Source organism: Labrus bergylta, chromosome 15 (genome assembly GCF_963930695.1).
Source record: "Labrus bergylta chromosome 15, fLabBer1.1, whole genome shotgun sequence".
Lineage (NCBI taxonomy): Eukaryota > Metazoa > Chordata > Actinopteri > Labriformes > Labridae > Labrus > Labrus bergylta.
The window spans coordinates 7,328,239-7,347,599 of record NC_089209.1 but is presented as its reverse complement, the minus strand read 5'-3'; the positions used below and the strand labels follow the sequence as shown (position 1 = coordinate 7,347,599).

The 19,361-nt window shown below is 38.2% G+C and overlaps 2 protein-coding genes across 2 annotated transcripts; one reads left to right on the top strand and one right to left on the bottom strand.

The window, feature by feature from the left end:
* Positions 1–963: 963 nt before the first annotated feature.
* On the bottom strand, positions 964–6,426 carry actc1a (actin alpha cardiac muscle 1a). Its single transcript, XM_065963521.1, has 8 exons — positions 6,271–6,426; positions 4,409–4,562; positions 4,170–4,298; positions 3,867–4,062; positions 3,626–3,787; positions 2,326–2,517; positions 1,345–1,526; positions 964–1,234 (listed from the first exon to the last, which is right to left on the bottom strand). Exons 2-8 carry the CDS (start codon positions 4,535–4,537, stop codon positions 1,091–1,093), a joined length of 1,134 nt encoding a protein of 377 aa, XP_065819593.1. The 5' UTR covers positions 4,538–4,562; positions 6,271–6,426; the 3' UTR covers positions 964–1,090.
* Positions 6,427–12,656: 6,230 nt separating this feature from the next.
* LOC109988449 (adenylate kinase 7-like) lies at positions 12,657–18,755 on the top strand. The gene is made up of 18 exons (XM_065963391.1): positions 12,657–12,861; positions 12,949–13,098; positions 14,188–14,302; positions 14,398–14,492; positions 14,582–14,692; positions 14,780–14,863; positions 14,963–15,051; positions 15,150–15,246; positions 15,475–15,552; positions 16,010–16,159; positions 16,433–16,561; positions 16,722–16,827; positions 17,246–17,374; positions 17,460–17,525; positions 17,634–17,831; positions 18,089–18,306; positions 18,433–18,591; positions 18,682–18,755. The coding sequence occupies exons 1-18, from the start codon at positions 12,778–12,780 to the stop codon at positions 18,721–18,723; spliced, it is 2,100 nt and encodes a 699-aa protein (XP_065819463.1). The 5' UTR covers positions 12,657–12,777; the 3' UTR covers positions 18,724–18,755.
* Positions 18,756–19,361: the final 606 nt, after the last annotated feature.

The following is a 19,361-nucleotide window of genomic DNA, read 5'->3' as shown; positions in this document are numbered from 1 at the left end:
CTAGAAATAGGCTACATGTTTGGCCCCTTCTAGACTACTAACTGATAACAGGGCTGTTATTGTGAGCTTCTAATACAAAGTGAATTTATTATAATATAGAAATCAAAAACGCTGGTAAAGCCAGGCCCATTGAAACACTAAATAATATTTGCCAAGAGGAAAAGTGAAGTGAGAAACCCCCTCCTGAAACTATTCTGGAAACAACAACTTAATAATTTGATTGTAAAAAAAGACCCAAAAACTTAGTGTTAGTTAGGGTTGTTGGATTATTGCAGAAATCATAAATACGATGATATGTGAACGGAGATCACGATTATTCAACAACACGATTGATAATTGATTTTTTTTACAACATCTGCATTACATGAATTATCAATTAAACATTCTCAACAAGCAATATATGAAACTACATGAATTACAACATGTAAAAATATATTAAAAATATATATATATTTATAATAATCAAATAATTAATAATAAATCAACACATTTTTGGAGGTCCTGGTGATGTATCCTTGTGGCCAAAATATAACAACAAACACATGGAAACTTTAACCACACTTGATTAAACCTATGAATAGAACGAGCGCAACACAGCATGCATGCTGCACAGTAATCGTTTGACCTCCATTATCTTGTTTTCATGATCCTGGAAGCCCAAATTGTCCTTCAAATTAAAACTTCATTAATTGCCCAGCAGTAGTGTTAACTCTTCAGTTACTGCTGTAGTCTTTCACCCTCTATTTATGATTGAATTTCAGCCCCTCATCTTATCATATCTTAATTTGGACAACTAGACAAATAATGAAAAATGCATGTTTAACATGAAAATCACCATCATTTCTTGATATGCTCACATGGTTATTAGAAAAAATGAAAATGAGCCCTATGACGTATACTACTATAGATTTATGGCATCGATTGAGATTTACTCTTGGATTGAGACTCAGACACTCAAGACTGTTTCTGTTAAAAGCAGCTATTTTTATTACAACGGTACATGTATATACAGCAAAAGGCACAGTAGAAATACAGGTAAGTAAGGTAGGCGGGTGCAGTCTGTGTGGGGTGTTTGGTGCTGGTTGGAAGTTTAGAAGCACTTCCTGTGGACGATGGAGGGGCCTGCCTCATCGTACTCCTGCTTGCTGATCCACATCTGCTGGAAGGTGGACAGGGAGGCCAGGATGGAGCCACCGATCCAGACGGAGTATTTCCTCTCAGGGGGAGCGATGATCTGCAAAGAAGAAGAGCAGAGGTTGGTACAAGAACTTTTTGTTTTGTTGCAAAAATAATGAACTTGAGCATCTGGAGTAATGCACAGGACGCTGGCCAATAAGGGCTCACCTTGATCTTCATGGTGCTGGGGGCCAGGGCGGTGATCTCCTTCTGCATACGGTCAGCAATACCGGGGTACATGGTGGTACCACCGGACAGCACGTTGTTGGCGTACAGGTCCTTACGGATATCAATGTCGCACTTCATGATGCTGTTGTATGCAGTCTCATGGATACCAGCAGACTCCATACCTGTGCAGGTGAGAGAAGAGAGGTTCTTATTTAGCTAACAGTGAAATATATACTAATACAAAATAGTGCTGAAATAAAAATAATACAGAGATTTTTTTTTTCATAAAACAAATGTGTTGCTTTACAATAAAACAAGGACTTAAATTAAATCATACATGTAAAAGCTAATTTGATATAAAAAATACTGCCCCCTACTGGCTATAATAGGTACATTTATTTTTTCACAAAATAGTTATATGCAACTATAAGGCTATGATAGTGTTTAATCATACATGTTTTTTCATGTGTCCCATACATTTTTTGTTATATCACAATTCTAGTTTTTGAAAAATACATTAAAATACACTTATTTATGTAAAAAAACAAGTAAAATATGTCAATTATGTAAAGTTTGTATACTGAATATTGTTTATAAATAGGATTTAAAGTAAAGTGTAACCTTAAAAATAAAATATAGGTAACTGCATTAAACAACATAGGAGTTGTTTGTTAATATATATTTTTTAACTTTTGATTTATTTTATTATAATTTATCCAACGAGTATGTCTACTACTACTACTTTTTAATAGCTCATATGATGTAGAAGCCTTTTACGTTTTTTAATAGATAAATATTATTTTTTGCATCTTTCTAAAACTGTAATTTCCTGAAACATTCTGTGTTAATTTTAAACAAAAAATCTTCTGTCTTTGGTCACAAGGTGGAGGAAACTTTCATCAACTATTCAGAACTGAACCAGATATAAAACACGCCACGTCATAGTGTGTCAACAGGCGGTAACTGTCTCTGCTGACCCACCGATGAAGGAGGGCTGGAACAGGGTCTCGGGGCAGCGGAAACGCTCGTTGCCGATGGTGATGACCTGACCGTCGGGCAGCTCGTAGCTCTTCTCCAGAGAGGAGGAGGAGGCAGCGGTGGCCATCTCGTTCTCGAAGTCCAGAGCAACATAGCACAGCTTCTCTTTGATGTCACGCACGATCTCACGCTCAGCTGGCGGGAAGAAAACACGCAGATTACTTTACCAGTTCAACAACACTGAACACTGATGGATATAAAAACATAGACAGCTCTTTGTGTTACATATTTGAAACCATTTGAAATTTGATTAGTAGGAATTAAAGGTTATTCAATAAATGACCTTTTAATTTCAGTTCATCTTAAAGCTGTTGTTTATTTACAAATAGGCTACTTTAATCAACTTTTATAAACTTCAGCAATTATACAATATTCACCGACCAGTTGTCTTTGTCTTAGAAAATATGAATGTATTGTTTGTTGTCTTTATCCTATAATAGCGGCTATATTAGAAGCTGAAGCTCAGTATTAGGTAGCCTACTATGTAATGGACATTACTTATTATATTTTACAAGACAAATAATTTGATGCCTTTTGACCAATTTAGGACAAATAACAGAGAACAAAATACAAAAAGTAAGCCAGACTTAACTATTTGTTTAGCTGAGAATATGAACTTTTAAAACTATGAAAAAACCTTCATGATTTTAGGAAATTACAATTTTACTCAATGAAAAAATAAAGTGAGTTGCTGCTGGCTGCTTTAAAAAAAATCAAAAAAATCAGTGGGTAGCCTAATGCTATGCTAGCTAATGCTTTCAAACCTTAGTTTGATAGATCATGGATTTCAGTGTTCTTACATGATAACTTACTTTTTCTTTTTGTGCTAATACCAGGTTAAGTGAGTTTATTAACCAATATCATGCAGCCCTGTCAGTGGTGAATATAGTCCCATCTCAATACATTTACTTTAAACAGTAATCTGAATATAAATAACGGTGTGATTGTATTACTATGATTGTTCAAGTTTGTACACTTTTACATTATTAAAGACTTTTACCTATAACAAAGTATGTTTAAGTTTAGTATCATTCCTTTAACTTTGGTAAAGGATCTAAGCGCTTCCCACCACTACCTGTTGGTGTCATCGGTTTCTAGAGCGGCTATCCTGAGAAGCTTAAGTTAACTAGTTTAACCTTTAATGGCTGTAAATGAAATTCCCCTTGGGTGCATTAACACCTCTGTCCTCTTAAGAGTCATCCATCTTTTTTTTTTCCCCAGTCAGTGGTTTGCGCCTTCTTACCAGTTGTGACGAAAGAGTAGCCACGCTCAGTCAGGATCTTCATCAGGTAGTCAGTCAGGTCGCGACCGGCCAGATCCAGACGCATGATGGCGTGGGGCAGAGCGTAGCCCTCATAGATGGGCACGTTGTGGGTCACACCATCACCAGAGTCCAGCACAATACCTTTACAAAGACAGTTTGTAAGAAGACAGAATGCTTTTTTTTGATTGACGTAGAGTTTAGGTCCTTGGTAGAGACTCACCGGTGGTACGACCGGAGGCGTACAGGGACAGCACAGCCTGAATAGCCACGTACATGGCAGGGACGTTGAAGGTCTCAAACATGATCTGGGTCATCTTCTCCCTGTTGGCTTTGGGGTTAAGAGGGGCCTCAGTGAGCAGGGTGGGGTGCTCCTCTGGGGCCACGCGGAGCTCGTTGTAGAAGGTGTGGTGCCAGATCTGTGATGCAGGAACAGCGAGGAGTATGTCAGGGACACAATAACTGGACCTGATCGTTGTGAAATCTTTGAGGTTTTGTTGTTTGTCTTTGTGTCCGAGAGTCTCACCTTCTCCATGTCGTCCCAGTTGGTGATGATGCCGTGCTCGATGGGGTACTTCAGAGTCAGGATACCCCTCTTGCTCTGGGCCTCGTCTCCCACGTAGCTGTCCTTCTGACCCATACCCACCATCACACCCTGCGAGAGAAGACAACACGTCAGAATATCAGGAACAAGAAAAGTCAAATCCCGTGATAAATGTATGTGCATTTGCATTCAGATTCCATGTCCCTTCTCTCGATCCCTACCTGGTGACGGGGGCGTCCAACGATGGATGGGAAGACAGCACGGGGGGCGTCATCACCGGCAAACCCAGCCTTGACCAGGCCAGAGCCGTTGTCGCACACGAGGGCGGTGGTCTCGTCGTCGTCACACATGTTTGGTCTTTACTTGGCTGGCCTTCTGTACAAGACAGAGCATGGAAACGCAGGTCAAAGATCGGCTTTTGACATCTTTAAGACTATAAATACTTCTCTTTGATCATGTTTATATCAAAACACTGATAAAAAAAAAGTATTTGCAAAGCTTCAGTTTAATTAAGCTAACATACTGTAGGCGTGAAATATTATCCTTATTGTACTGAAATGTAGAATGAATCAATTAAAATCTGAGCTACGCAATTCAGAGAAACAATACAGCACCATGTTAAGTATGAAGACACCTCTGAGTGCTCTAATCTCTCAGCTGCCTCGAAAGCCAAAACAGGACATGGCTGGACTCCCAACACACACACACACACACACACTCACAGATCTATTTTCAGCCTCGGGACCCTTGTCACCCTGCCCTCCCCCCCCCTTTACAGCCCCTTCTCTGTTTGTCATCGTTAAGCCGGGTGCTAGTTAACAGCTGAGGCGGTGTGGCAAGTGGCAAGTGGCAGCGGGGGCTTCAGTCTATCCTCAGCTGTCGCCACACACACAGTGGATCCCTCTGTGTGTGAGGCCAGAACATGTGCTGTGATCCTTCCAGGATCGTTGGTCTGCATCCAGAGTGACAGAGCATCCCCTCTTTCGTCATGCAGACCTTCCCAATCAAAGCTACACCTGTACGTTCAGTTTACATGGCTGCTGAAGCGGTGTATGTAACGTTTCATAAACATGATCCTCATGAAGCAGTGAGTGTGATGATGCTGATAAAGTGTCACACAGTTTAATCAGTACTCTAATATAGCCACCAATTAAGTGACTACTAAAGCTTCCTGGAAAATCAAGCCTGAAGGAATCTGTCCTACAAGACTGATTTGTTTGAATATTGTTTATTCATGTTGTGCATTTAACAATGAACGCTATTAATTGTGAAGATGAGTTCAGCGTGAATGTGACTATAGAAGAAGAAGGAGTCTGTTCATCAAATTTAAGTTTTTAGGAACACATTCTTCATTTAATTGAATTCAACACATGTGGATAACTACACATAATGATATAGGTACAAAGTTTAAATGACTTGATTAAAAGGATAAATTACTGCTGTGTTAATCGCCATATAAACAGTGATTAATGCAGAAACACATGTTAAACCAGATTTATAATTTCATTCAGTCGGTTAAGGCTGGATGAAATGAAACTCTTTTTTTTCAGAGTGTCCTGGAAAAGATAAACTTTGTTCATTGAGGGATTTAAGCTTCAAAAAACAACTCGTCTTCAGAGGGTGTTAATCACATAATAATTGGATGCAAGTCACTTTTGTTTGGTTCGTGTTTCACTTGTCAATTGAACAATTTCTTTAAGATCTGAGACTAACAAAGTAAATATTTTTAAAGTGGTTTTTCTGGTTGGCATCTAGCCTGATTTAGATCCTCCTGCCTGTCACTCCACAGTCAGCATCCCATCCCTGCATCCTCAAACTCCGAGTGTGTCCTAGTGACCACACTTTCGTTTTTTTGCAACACCGTGCTCACCAATGTGTTCCTTTTCTTCTTCCCTCTCACTTTTCACTACTACTCTCATCTCTCATCCATCCCTCGACAAGCCCATCATCAACTCTCTGACATATTAAAGAACTCATAACTGTGTTAAATGAATCCATATTGTGGCAGTAAAATGTCCCATAGCAGCGTCTACTCATCCTCCCTCATCCCAACAGTTTGAATATGAAAAGCAAAGGGACTCACCAAGTTGTTACCACAAGACTGGAGTTTCCACTGGGACAAAGGGGCGAGGGCTTGAGGGGTTCCTTAAATACTTCCTAGTATGCTGCGGCCGGGGGGCTAAGGGGGCGGGCCCAGGAGTTCACACAAGCCCAAATTAAGTGCTGCTTAGCGAAATGGTTCAGTAAAGTGGATCCTGTGTCAAGAGATGCTGCTTTGGATGTGAAAGGAAAGTGACAGGATGAAGAAGCAGGAGTGGGAAATATGAGGAAGACTTTTGTTTGGATGGGGAATGACAGGATGATAGAGGGAAAGGTGAATGTGATATTATATTTGTGATGTGGTTTCCAGTTTGACTTGAAGAGCTTCAAGATATCCTCAAAGCATTATTATGCACGTCAGAGAGTTTAAAGCTCCTGTGAGGGGTTTTCAGCGCGTTATAAAACACACTGAAATGAATATCGATGCCTCGTTATGACCTACAAAAGCAAAACAAGACCATCATCATAAACTCTGAACATTTCTATAAAGTTATGTTTAAAGCCTGAAACGGCTGCAGCGGTGTAAGTGTCTGACAAAGTAATTAACAACTTTGATTTCAAAGCCAAAGACTCACAATGAGCCACATGTTTGACTGTTATAAGACGGCAAAAAACAAACAAATACTCACACTTGTACAGGACAAAATCAGCAAAGAGGCAATAAGTAGATCTTTGTCCACAGGGGGCGCCAAAACTGACACGGACCCAAATGTCCTCATAGGAGCTTTAAAATAATAATGACTAACTTTATTTTATGAGGAAATAAAACTGACAGGTCATACTATCATCATGTTTTGAAAGGAAATATGTTTTTATTTGGCAAAAATTCGAGTTCAATTTTTTTTCAAACACATAAAACATAAACAGACGAATCCCTATTATTAAATTTCAGAATAAAACATGTTGAAGGGACTTTCAAGGGAATAATACTTGAAAAAATAATGTTAGTGGTGCATTATTAGGCTAGTATTGTGTTTTAGGTGTCAAATTAATTGTCTATTTCTACTATTTATATCAAGTTTTGGCCTTAAAATTCATCGAAAGGCAGAAAGATAATCACTTCGATAAGCTCCTCATACATTGCAGCATCTTTCTCCCACTCATACTTTGTGGCGCTGCCTTTGAGGTCTCTTAGGATCTGCTAATATGACTAAGCTCCAACAGGGCAGTGGGGATGTGGGTGATCAGAGGGGGCTAAAGTAGCCTGAGATCTTGTCTGAGCAATCTGTCGGTTTAGGAGCCGTCTAAGGGGACCTGCTTGTGAGAGTTTGCCAGAGTCGTGGCATCTGTGAGGAGGGAAGAGAGAAAGAGAAGGAGGGGGGCTGAAAACATGCCAGACAGCTGACGAAGAGGCAATAATGTAAGAGAGAGGGGGTTCAGAGGAGGAAACTAAGGCCAGAGCACAGACCCCCAGCAGACGACAGATTCCTGGGACAGCCTGTGCTGGGAGCGACGAGAGCCGGTTCTGAGCTCTGATTGGCTCCAGTGTCTCCTTATAGGGGAATGGAGTGTAACAGGTGCCAGTGGCTGCATGTCGGCTTGAGCTCAGGCTCCTTATTCGTCACCTCATTCAGATCCCACACAGCCTGCGTCCCCATGCTGGAGCCCTATCAGGCCAATGTGAGAGCAGTAAGAATGTAAATACCCCCCACACCATCAACAAGCTGAAATATTCCATTTGTAGCCATGTGGTGTAATGCACCTCAGAGAGAGACGCTACTAACCTACTGTCTATTTCTATTCCAGAGCTTTACATAACAAAGCCCTGACATATCATCACATTGTGAATGTTTGCCAGCTGATGACTTTTCACCAAATTTGAAGGCGAATTTTCTAAAGAGGGTCGTGTTTAAACTCAACAGGACATTAAAAATGGAGATCAAATATTCACTTCATTTTCCAATTGGAGGGAGGAAGTTGAAAATAATGAGACGCTGGAATTTAAGGCATTGTTTTTTTTTACTACTACTACTACTTTACTTTCAATTGTAAAAAGTAATTTGATTTACAGTGTTTTCTATTTTGTTTTGGCCATGTATGCTTTGTATATAAACCCTTTTCACACGAGTATATATGGCTCTCTTTGTAAAAGCACAATGGGGCAGAATCCATCCAATCCAATACAAACATGTTTACAATTGACTTTAAAAAAACACCTAGACTCGTTTAAACACAACAGGACTTTTAGAATCATTTGTTTTTTAAGAGGAATATGAATGCAAAGGACCTGAAGCTTCACAAGACGGAAATTACATCATAAAAACAAAACTTAAATAAAGGTAAACACCAAATAAAACTTAAATAAAAATGCATCATAGACAAAGAAGAGCTTAAAATACAAAAGAGAACCTGCTGTCAGAATTCATCTGCGATGTTAGTGGATCTTTATTTATTATTACATTTCAAATGGAAGATGTAATGAATCTTATAAACACAGTACGGTCCAGAGACCTACGATGAGATAACATTTGTTATGATACAAAGAAAAAGAAAGAGATTGGTATACATTCAGGTGCATTTGGAGTTTTGGTAGAGAAATGTGAAAGTTGGAGAAGTGTACAGTTTATGTGGTATACAGTATGTTCATAACTCTATACACAAACTGTCCTCAGAGGAAAATTTGGTCCCTGTAACACAGTTTGAAGATAAAATGCTAAGCGAGAAGTTATGGTGTGAAAGTGTAACTCTCCTGGTAGCTTTTTAGCTCCAAACAGTGTTCCAGGGACACATTCTTTTCTTTGAATAAAGTTTGTGTATTTTAGTTCAGAAAATATAGCATATAATTGTTTCATTTCACACAAAATTGAATTGAATTGATATTTGGTTAAACACAAATAAATGTAAGACATTAATAAATAAATGTTTCGCAACGATCGTTCCTGTGTCTTTTGGTTGCTGTGCGCGAACACAGGAAAAATAATGTATGGGCGCAAGAACATGGTCAATTTGTTCATGAAATATGGTTACAATCCCTTTTTCCACTGATGGACAGTTTGGTAAACATAAACTGTTTAGCAGAAGGAGATTACTATCAAGTAACCATGTGGATTCATTCATTCAACCTTTTCTTAATCTGGCTTTATTTTCAATGAGGTCAAAAGTACAATGTAAATTCTGTTTGCAAAAAATGTTATCCTTACTCCACTTTGCATATGTTTAATGAGAACTGTAATGCTTGAAGCACATTGTGTTTATGATTGAAAATAAAGAACATATAACTAAGAATTAAGAAAACCATTAGGAGCAGTTCCTGAGTAAATCATCTAAATGTAACTAGCAGCTTGAATGTGGTTCTCAATAACTTGATAACACTGACAACAAAGCAGAAATGTCAGATTTAACTCATTACTTATAAACATGTTTCACTTAGTTTTTTTCTAGTGGAGATTTGATCCTTCTGTAAGGGAACCACAGACTCACATCTTGAGCAAAAAGTAGGAAGCAGAGACATCAGGATAGTTTTTGGATATAACTATGAGCTGTGTTTTGTCAACAGCTCTCTTCATCGTCAGGAAGCACTTTTTGGCAGAGTCCTGTCTTTATCACTCGGGCTGTATCAGGATAAGGCAGATTGGTCTTAAATGGGTCACAGTTTTGAGGCACATTTGTCCTTATAAGGGCATGTAGGAAGCACACAGGTTGTCTACTCCTGACAGCTGCCCCCTCTGCACTTCACCCCCCCCCCCCCCCCCCCCCCCGACCTCCTCCTGAACACACACATGCACACTTAAGCAGCTGTTTGCAGCAATTGCGTCTTAACAGCCAGTCCTGCTCCAACAGTGGTTTGTTTACTGTTTACAAAACTATTTCAAATGAGCTATTTAAACCACAAAAGAGCACACGGTGAAATGATGCTTGCATATTCTTTGTATTTTTGTCATTTTGTGTAAAGACTGCACACAGAGGAACATTTTTCTTTTTTTCTGAAGGACCTTTGAATGCAACTTTGTCCTAAAATGTTAGAAATAATAACAATATGAAACAGTAGTCTATGAGGTAGGTTTAAATACTTTCAAATTATATAGTCGTCCAATTTGGTAAAATTGAATTGAATTAATATTTGGTTTACAAATACATGTAAGAGTTTTATTTCCCACAAACAAAAGTAACTCAATTTAAGTGAAAACGTCTTAAAAATGCTATTTAGTATAGCCAGATAACGCTCTGATACTGGGAGTATGGTTTCAGACTTAATTACAGATTTTGTCGCTGCAGAGGAGAACTTGTCATAAACAAGTCCTGACAATGAGCATGCATTACAGTTCTTGGCACCAACAGGCGTTGTTGTGGCGTGCCACATGCCTGCTGGAAACAGCTGAGGGCTCAGCAGAGTTTGTCAAACTGCACCCTGGTTGACTCATCAACACAAACACACCTGTAGCTGTTATGTTACTGTAAATCAAATCACATGAGGTGGAGACAGACAATATGAAGAATGTCACAGTAGATTCAGTTTTATTATTCTGTATGACAGAAACTCCTTTATTGTGACCAGGAATGATGTTCATATTTAAGAAATGTGAATTGTGTTCACCTGAAACAAGTGACTTTATGAACCCTCATTGAAGCAAGGTTACATCAAGAAGTAAGCTAGAAACATTTGCAATTATTTGTAGTTTCCCTTTTTGCTTACTTGCTTCAAGACAAAAATATAAAAGCAGAGAGAATGAAACAAACATTGAAGATACAAGCTGAGCAGTTTAACAGGGAGCTGAGACTCGCTGCAAAGCACACTTCAGGATACAGTTAATTCACATAGAAATACTTCATGGTTAACCATACAAGAAACACACATTTCATTGTCACAGTTTTTGTATTAGAATTTGATACTTTGGAAGTACACTTATCTCTTAAGGATCCTTGAAGTTGTTTTAAGAATTGTAACCAAGAAATGTACTGAGTGAGTCCTTTTATAGGTGACAAATTAACATGATGGTGGAAAGACAATTTAATGGAGTCCGTTTTTCTTAATGACCTCGAACATATCATTTGGCTGTTGGCATGGCTGGCAGACACTGTGTGCCAACATAATCTAACTCTGATAAGCTACTATTGGACAATAATGTGGGCAAATGTCCTGGATCAGGATGAAAATTAAGATTTTAAGTAATTGATTGTTAAATAAGTTTAGCTACATTTTGAAAATGTTTTTTGGTATACATCTCATATAATTCCATGATGTATCAGTTTATCTTAGCTCTATGTAGAAAACCAAGATGATTACTTTAAATATAGAGGTTTACTATACATGGCCAGAAACAACCAATCATCCATGAGTGGGTTCCTTCAGTATCTCTGTGCTTTGAATACATGACAGGGTGTACTACACTGAGTGCTGAGACCTGTGTAGAGCAGACACCATCAAGCACCGCCACCAGTTTCACAGATAATGTCAGCTCTATAAATAAATGGGGTGCTCTGAAAGTTTCCATGTCAGCGCTCCATTGTCTCCCGCGTGAGGAGATCTACAGATCCACTGGCTTGTGTGGGTTATGCTCGTGTGTGCTTGAGTTGATGGGGAACTGCATGGGGGGGGTTATACATTGGCAGTATACAGGATATAACAGCCCCATTAAAATAATACTATGACATGAAGTCCAAAGTTATGATACAGATCAGAAGTCATCAGTATGTGTATCATGGAAATTGCTAGATTTATCAATGAATATATAGATTTTATTATCAAAAATTATTTTCTCTTGAAAGCCGGCTTAAATATTTCATCAATGGAAACACAGGTGGAAAATTAGAACAACCCTGTCTCTTATAATTTCTACTATAAGGAAAATTAAACGACCCTTAGAGAAATTAATGGTAAAAAAAATTACAAAACTGTGCTGTTATAAACAGGTAAATGCTATAACAGCAAAGCAGTCTTATTTGGACAGTCTTATTGTCTTAGTCTCATTTGGACATAAAACAACAGTAAAATGTAAAAACAGCACAATGGCGGTGCAAATGTAGACAGAAAAAAAGTCAGGGAACTCCCTAGTGAATAGTTCCTCTTCAAAAAGGTCCCAGAACTGTTTGGTCCTAAAACACTCATTAAATAAATCTGAATAAATTGAAATTATTGACAAAGATTTTCTGTTGGTATCTAACAAAAGAGACTCAAAATAGCATTCTTAATCAATTTTAAAAAGCTTAGAAATAGAGTTGAGCTAAATTTGGCCTTGTGAATATAATATATATAGTATATCTAATATTTTGATAATAAAATAAATTGGTTGACAAAAGCACTTTTTCTTTGTATCAGAGGACAGTTCTTGTGAAGGAACGACCAAACCCTACGTAACACACGAAGCATTCCATTGGCTGATTCGCCATAGCAACTGGAAGTGAGTCCATAGCAACTGGAAGTGAGTCCATAGCAACGGCTGTGCAAATGGAAAGTTTAAGGAAGCGTTGACGCTAATTTTACAAGTCTAGATCCTTAAGAAGTTTAGTTTCTTTTTTTTAATTTATTATATTTGTAAGTTAAGGTGTAAATATGGAGTCAAACAAGCAACAGTCTTTGCCCACACGCGTTTTTATCAACGACGTCGACAGGTATTCCTCCAAACACATCGCTCAGGTAACGTTACATTAAAAAGTGACCAATAACATGAAAGATGACGGCGCTAGTTTACGTTGTTTTTGTGACGTGTGACGGTTCTTACAGTTTTTAGCGACGTTTGTGGCCGGAGAGGGCTCTGAAGAAGCTGAGGACCCTTCAGCTTCCCCTGGAGGTGAACCTGCTTTCCAGGTAGTGGGAACTGTGTCTGCTTCCGCCAAACAGGCAGAAGAAAGCTTTCTACTTGAACAATATGAGGTGAGGTGGGCATGAAACAGGTAATAGTTTAACCAGGATTTCACTTTAGTGTAATTCATAAGGGAGAGATGTTATGTGTCCCTTCATTACAAATATCAGAACAGCTGAAGTGGCTTATCAGAGTCACTTTTTTTTTGTACACAAAACATAAAAAGTTGTACCTTTGTGGCTTTAAATGGTGATTAATTGAATTTGCTGAAGTAATTTTCCATATTTCGATTATGAGTTACTAATTTTTATGCAACTATGCCAATATTTGACGGTTTCAGCCAGGTACTAAAATGTGAGGATTTGCCAGATATTTGAATCAGGTTTTGTGAGGATTTGCTACTTTTCTTTGTCCCTTTGGATAGTAAAGGTTATGTGGGTTTGAATGTAAGTTGAAATTTTCTTTTCTTTTTATATCTATTTATATCTGCACCTTATTTTTATTTTTTATATGTAAATACATGCTGCTGTTTTTTTTTATCCTGCACTACAACGAGCCAAATGCAACGAAATTTCGTTCTTATCTGCACTGTAAAGTACAAGTTTGAATGACAATAAAGAAAGTCTAAGTCTAAGTCTCTAACAACAGTGAATTGGAAGAGCCACTTTGGGCTCTGAAAAAGGCATTGATAATCTTTTTTTCCCCACTTTTGTCACATATTGTGGACCAAACAATTTGTTGAATAATCGTAAATACACACTTCAGATTAATCTATTATGAGAACTCTATTTAGTTGACCCTGAAAAAAAACTATTTCAAATAAATTATATGTATTTCGGGATGATTCTCAGTAGCTCAGTCCGTAGGGACCTTGGGGTCGCTGGCTCAAGTCCCAATGCAGACCATAATATGGATGTTGGTCTGGTAGCTGAAGATTTGCCAGGGCACTTTCTTAGTACTGGGGTGCACTTGAGCAAGGCACAGAACCCCCAACTGCTCTGGTGTGTCCACTGGTCCTGTTAGTGCATGTGTGTGTGAGAAGCATGTCTCTAAAACAATAGAGTTTAAACTAGAATTTCCCTCACGGGATTAATAAATTATGTTTAAAAAATGACGCGAATTGCAGTCTGTGTAATTGAGTAATTCATTTCTCTTGGTAGTCACCAACTCGGGATGAGCTTCTGGAGCGCATGTTGGAGTGTGATGTTGTGGTATACAATATCTCAGAAACTGCTTCTCAACAGCAGGTTGAAGAAGCATCATGGGCGCTCACAGGTACGGCAAAATGTGCTCCTATTGGGTGGACCGGTTTACAGTAAACAATGATTTCTTGCTGTTTTTGTTTATCATTCCTGTTCTTCTACTAACAGCTCTTCAAGCTGAGATGGAGAACTTCAAGTCTCAGAAACTTTTCATCTTAGTGTCAACTGTGATGACATGGGCCATGACCAAGCCGCAGAATCAGGTAAAACCGTCTTAAAATGTACCGCAACTAATGTTGATTTGTTGTGTTTGTAAAACACAAAGAAGAGTAAATATAATATTTCTCTTCAGGATGAAACAGATGTCGTGCTATCAGAGGAAGAGTACATTAGAAGACGACCACATATCAGTTTCAGACACCACCGTAATCTGGAGAAACTTGTGCTGAAACTGCATGGAGGTGTAAGTACTAGTCTGGATGAAAAAAAGTTCCTAAACACAAATTGCCTGTAAAAATGATGCATTCTGTTACATTTTCTAATCTTACAGAAAAAGTCACAACTTAAGGGCTATGTTGTAGCCTCTGGTCTTCAGTATGGAAAGGGAGAGAATCTTTTTCACTACTTCTTCAAGGTAACTATTAGATGAATAGCATACACTGTGTTTCTGTGAATACTGACGTGCCTATCTTGCGTCTTGATATTTTCCCTGTGATGTTTTATTTGAGAACAGGTGTCTTGGTTGATGCAGTTCCCAAAAGTTCCCGTATTTGGACAGGGCACAAACTACATCCCCATGATCCACGTAAACGACCTTGGAGGGTGATTTGAAGCAATTTGACTTGAACATATTTCCTGTTGTGATTGTTTTTAGATAATAACATCAGGGCTGAACTGTCTCTTTTTTTTTTTTTCTTTAGCGTGATCCAAAACATCATAGAGGTCAAGCCAAAGTTAAAGTCAAAGTACATACTGGCTGTTGATGACTCCAAGAACACTCTGGAGGAAATTGTAAAGGTAATCTATTCATAAACAAGAGTTAAGTTTTGCATTAAAGTAAATGGATATGAAGCATGTAGTTAGACACCATTCTAAAATATTCAAGTGACCCAAGACTGACTGCTGTAAACCCATCTATCCATCGTTGTTGCATGATTTATTTCTTCCACGTTTGTGAACTTCAAAGTCAAAATACAAAAAAATAACATGAACACATAGTTTTGTTAATGACTCTTATTCCTTCAGATGATAAGTTATACACTTGGTTCAGGAGATGTAAACATACTACCCCAAGAAGAGGCCATCACCATGAAGGCTTTCCAGGTAAACAGGCTGTTTTATTTTTCCTATGAATACATTTAGTCCAGATTATTGGTCAGTATGGATGTTCAAATTTTGCCCTGTTCTCTTTTTTTTCTTACTTTAATCAGATAATTTATTAACTTATTTATTATATATTAAGCAACTAAATCTATAGCTGAGGAGACTTTCTTTTTGTTTTTTGGGACCCAGTTCAAAGTATAAATGTATTTAAAATAAAGACTCACCAGGTACATTGTCTGACTGTGTGCTGTCACTCATTATTTAAAAAATACATTATCATTTGATAAAATAATAAGTAGACTAAATGTAAAGTACATTCAAATGCCAAACTACAAATACAGCAAATCACTGAAGTGGAAAGATTGTTTGCCCTCTACATCACTTCAAAATATTTTTTCTTTCAGTATATATTCAATATAAAACTTATTCAGACCTGTTGAGTTTCCCCTTGTTTCAGCCTGAAGAATTACAGTTCCTAAGTATCGACCTGCGTCTGGATACTTTTATGATCAAAGACATCTTCACCCTCAACTGGACGTCCGAGGCCGGGATGGTTGAAAACATGAGGAGCATTGTGAAGGAATACAAAGACACCAGGCAGCTACTTGTGAGTGTTTCATGTTACAACGTTTAAGACAAGATACTGATATACACAGGAAAACTGAATGAGCAGGAGTTTCAATATTTATTTTTTTTGTTTTAAGATTTAAATATATTTAAAGAAATGTTTCTTTAGTCTACAGTTAGCCTGGATTCAGTTTGTCTGTAAAGTCATCTACAACAATACAAACACTTTAAAGGGGTTTTGGGGGTGTAAAAGCTCCTTTAATTCTAGATTTAATAAATATGCTATTGTTTCTTTTCTACATTATGTCTTTAGCCAATCAGAATGTGTATAGTTGGCCCTCCAGCTGTGGGTAAAACCACTGTGGCAGAGAAGCTGTGTAGTCATTACCAAATCCACCACATCACGATCAAAGAGGTCATCGAGGAGAAGATCACACAACTGGTCAGTTTCCTTTTCCCCTCACTGCTGTCATGTGAATAAAGGGAATATACTGCCCTCTTGTGGAAGGTATTGAGACAGAGATGTTCAATGCTGCAACTTGGAGCTCTTCTTGACAACATACTTTTTTACTAACTTTCCATTTTTTTCTTGTTTTCCCCAGAAGGAGACAGTGGATAGCGATGACGCTGACCTCGTCAGTGAAGAGGTTTCAGCTGCTGCACAGAAAAAACTGGAAACGTTGAACAAGAGCATGGAAATGAATGCAGGTTAGTTGAACAACCACAGTATTTCAGAGAATTACCGTCTTTCAAACCCAGACAGCTTTATCCTAGACATATTTTAGAGTATTAGTATTTTAAAGGTTTTGATTGGACTGCATTGGTCTTTGTATTACTTCATTTTAGTACTCAAAATGAGAAATAGGGACACTGTTACTCCATAACCTGTCCAGAAAAAGTTCTTGTGTTTAGTCTGTGGTACGAGTGGGACCTTAAGAAAGTCAGAAATGTAAAAGTCAAAGGAACTCAAAATCAACCTGAGCCAAGGTTTTTGCACATTTTAAAAGTTTATTTTCTCCGGAATTCTTGAATGTAACGTTTCTATTGTTGGATTTTGATGCGTCATTGATGCATAAAGTCTTTTATATCGTCCCTCAAGGTTAGAATGTGTGTGTTGCTTCACTAGGTCGTCTGGCTGATCATCTAGTTTTTGACATCTTGCAAGATAAGCTGCATTCAAAACCATGCAGCAACCAAGGCTTCGTTCTCGATGGCTTCCCAAAGACGTACGAGCAGGCCAGTATGATTTTCACTGGTAGGTTTCCTCCATTGATGTAATCACTGTGTCATGTTTGTGAGTAATGTTTACACTAATGTGAATATTGTGTTTTTATACTCAGAAGAGGTCACAGAGAATGACGATGTGTCCCTCAAAACACCTGTGTACAACAAGAAGATTACTCCAGGTTGGTTGTATTGATCTCAAGAGGTTTGACATATGCAGTCCAGTTCTATTAAAACAGGAAATGAAACTGACGATCCCATATTCTTGTCCATCTTGTTTTGTTATTCAGAGCATGTTTTTGTGCTAAATGCCTCGGATGATTTCCTGAAAGAACGAGCTCAGGGGCTTCCACAGAGTGTGGCAGAGGAACTGGGCTACACGCAGGAGGAGTTCACAGCTCGCCTGAGTAGATACAGAGAGCGCAGCACCGCTGAAGAAACCTTGCTGGACTACTTTGATGAGATTGAGATTCATCCAGAACATATTGGTAACGTCCACAAAGCCACAGAGCGACACGATGTAGCTAAATGATTCAGAAGTAGTTAAGTAATATAAAGCAATAAATATTTTAGCAATATCACACAAAATGAGGGGGTGATGCTGTACTGTACAACATCACACCCTCAAGTGTGGTATAGCTTTAATTTAAAAGTTCTACGACCAGCAATTAGAAGAAAACCGCCTGTAGGAGTTGCTGAAACACTTTACATTTCTTTTTATTAAGTATGACTCCTTCCTCTCAAGAGGTCACTACAGGTGATCCGGAGTACACAGGTGTTATGAAGAAGATCATTAAAATGGTGGGGGCTCCTAAGAACTACGGCCTGAGTCCAGAGGAGCTGGAGGTGGAGAGCAGACATAAAGAAGAGGGGAGGAGACTGAAGCTGGCGGCTGAGGCTGCTGAGAAGAAACGCAGGAATGAAGCTGCTTTGGCTGCGATGGCTGCTCAGTATGAGGAGTGGGTAAGAGCTGGATGAAGCAAAGCCAGACTTTAATGAGGATACATACAGTAATCAGAAAAAAAACAAATGTTTCAGACTCAACTTTCTGACCTGTAAATATTAACAAGTACTTGTGTGGTTTATTAGCAAAACAATTTGTCAGAGGTGAGGAGACAGGAGGAGGAGCTGCTGGAAGCTCGCTGTCTCCCTCTGAGGAACTATCTGATGAAGTACGTGATGCCTTCGCTCTCTGAGGCCATGTTGGAGTGCAGCAAGATCAAACCAGAGGACCCTGTTGACTTTTTGGTATTTACACAGTAGAACTTCTGTAGTTAACATGAATGCCCTCTATAAACAAGAGTTACATTTTTATTGGTCTGTTCTTTTCTCCTGCAGGCTGAACATCTGTTAAGCAACAACCAAGAAGAACAACACTAAGGAAGTAATAAACCCCGTGTTATTTCAAGGTTTGAATGTGTGAGTTTTTAACAAAATCGAAACGTAAACCCAAAACATTAAAATGAGCTGTGTTAAAGTTATCATTAAAGGTCTCAGAAGCAGCTTTACATGTTTCCTAACATGCATGATAAACATAATGATGCATAGTTTCATTTACAAGTCATCAGTCATAACAAGATTTGTGATTTGTTTGTTTTTATTTGTTAAATTATTAGGTTAAGTTTCTCAACTTTACATGAAGTTAAACTATTACTTCTGCAACTATTCAGTCAAATGAAGCAAGTCATTTTCAATACATTCAATGTCAATAAGTTTGTGTATTTTAAAACAATAATTCCTCTGAGCAATTGTAAATGTAAATGAATTCCAAATAAATGGGTAGTCGTCCTAGTCCCCTGCAGTATGAAGAGTTTAAATGATGAACTAGAGAGGTTAAAAAAAAAAAGTGACTTCCTGGAAATCTCGTGTTTGTTAAGCAAACATATGATTAAGAATCTGACCTGGCAAGCAAAACTGAAAATGTAATGTCTGTTCCTGCAGAGAGGAAATGAAAGCAAAACACCAAAAATGGCGGTGTAACATGTCTAATGGAAAAATTTAATTATACTTATGCAGAA

Coding starts and splice junctions, on each gene's coding strand:
- actc1a (XM_065963521.1), bottom strand. CDS start 4,537: ATGTGTGACGACGACGAGACCACCGCCCTCGTGTGCGACAACGGCTCT. Junction 4,299..4,408: donor TTGGACGCCCCCGTCACCAG/GTAGGGATCGAG, acceptor CTTCTCTCGCAG/GGTGTGATGGTGGGTATGGG. Junction 2,518..3,625: donor CTACTCTTTCGTCACAACTG/GTAAGAAGGCGC, acceptor TCTTCCCGCCAG/CTGAGCGTGAGATCGTGCGT.
- LOC109988449 (XM_065963391.1), top strand. CDS start 12,778: ATGGAGTCAAACAAGCAACAGTCTTTGCCCACACGCGTTTTTATCAAC. Junction 12,862..12,948: donor CCTCCAAACACATCGCTCAG/GTAACGTTACAT, acceptor CGGTTCTTACAG/TTTTTAGCGACGTTTGTGGC. Junction 15,553..16,009: donor TCACCATGAAGGCTTTCCAG/GTAAACAGGCTG, acceptor CCCTTGTTTCAG/CCTGAAGAATTACAGTTCCT.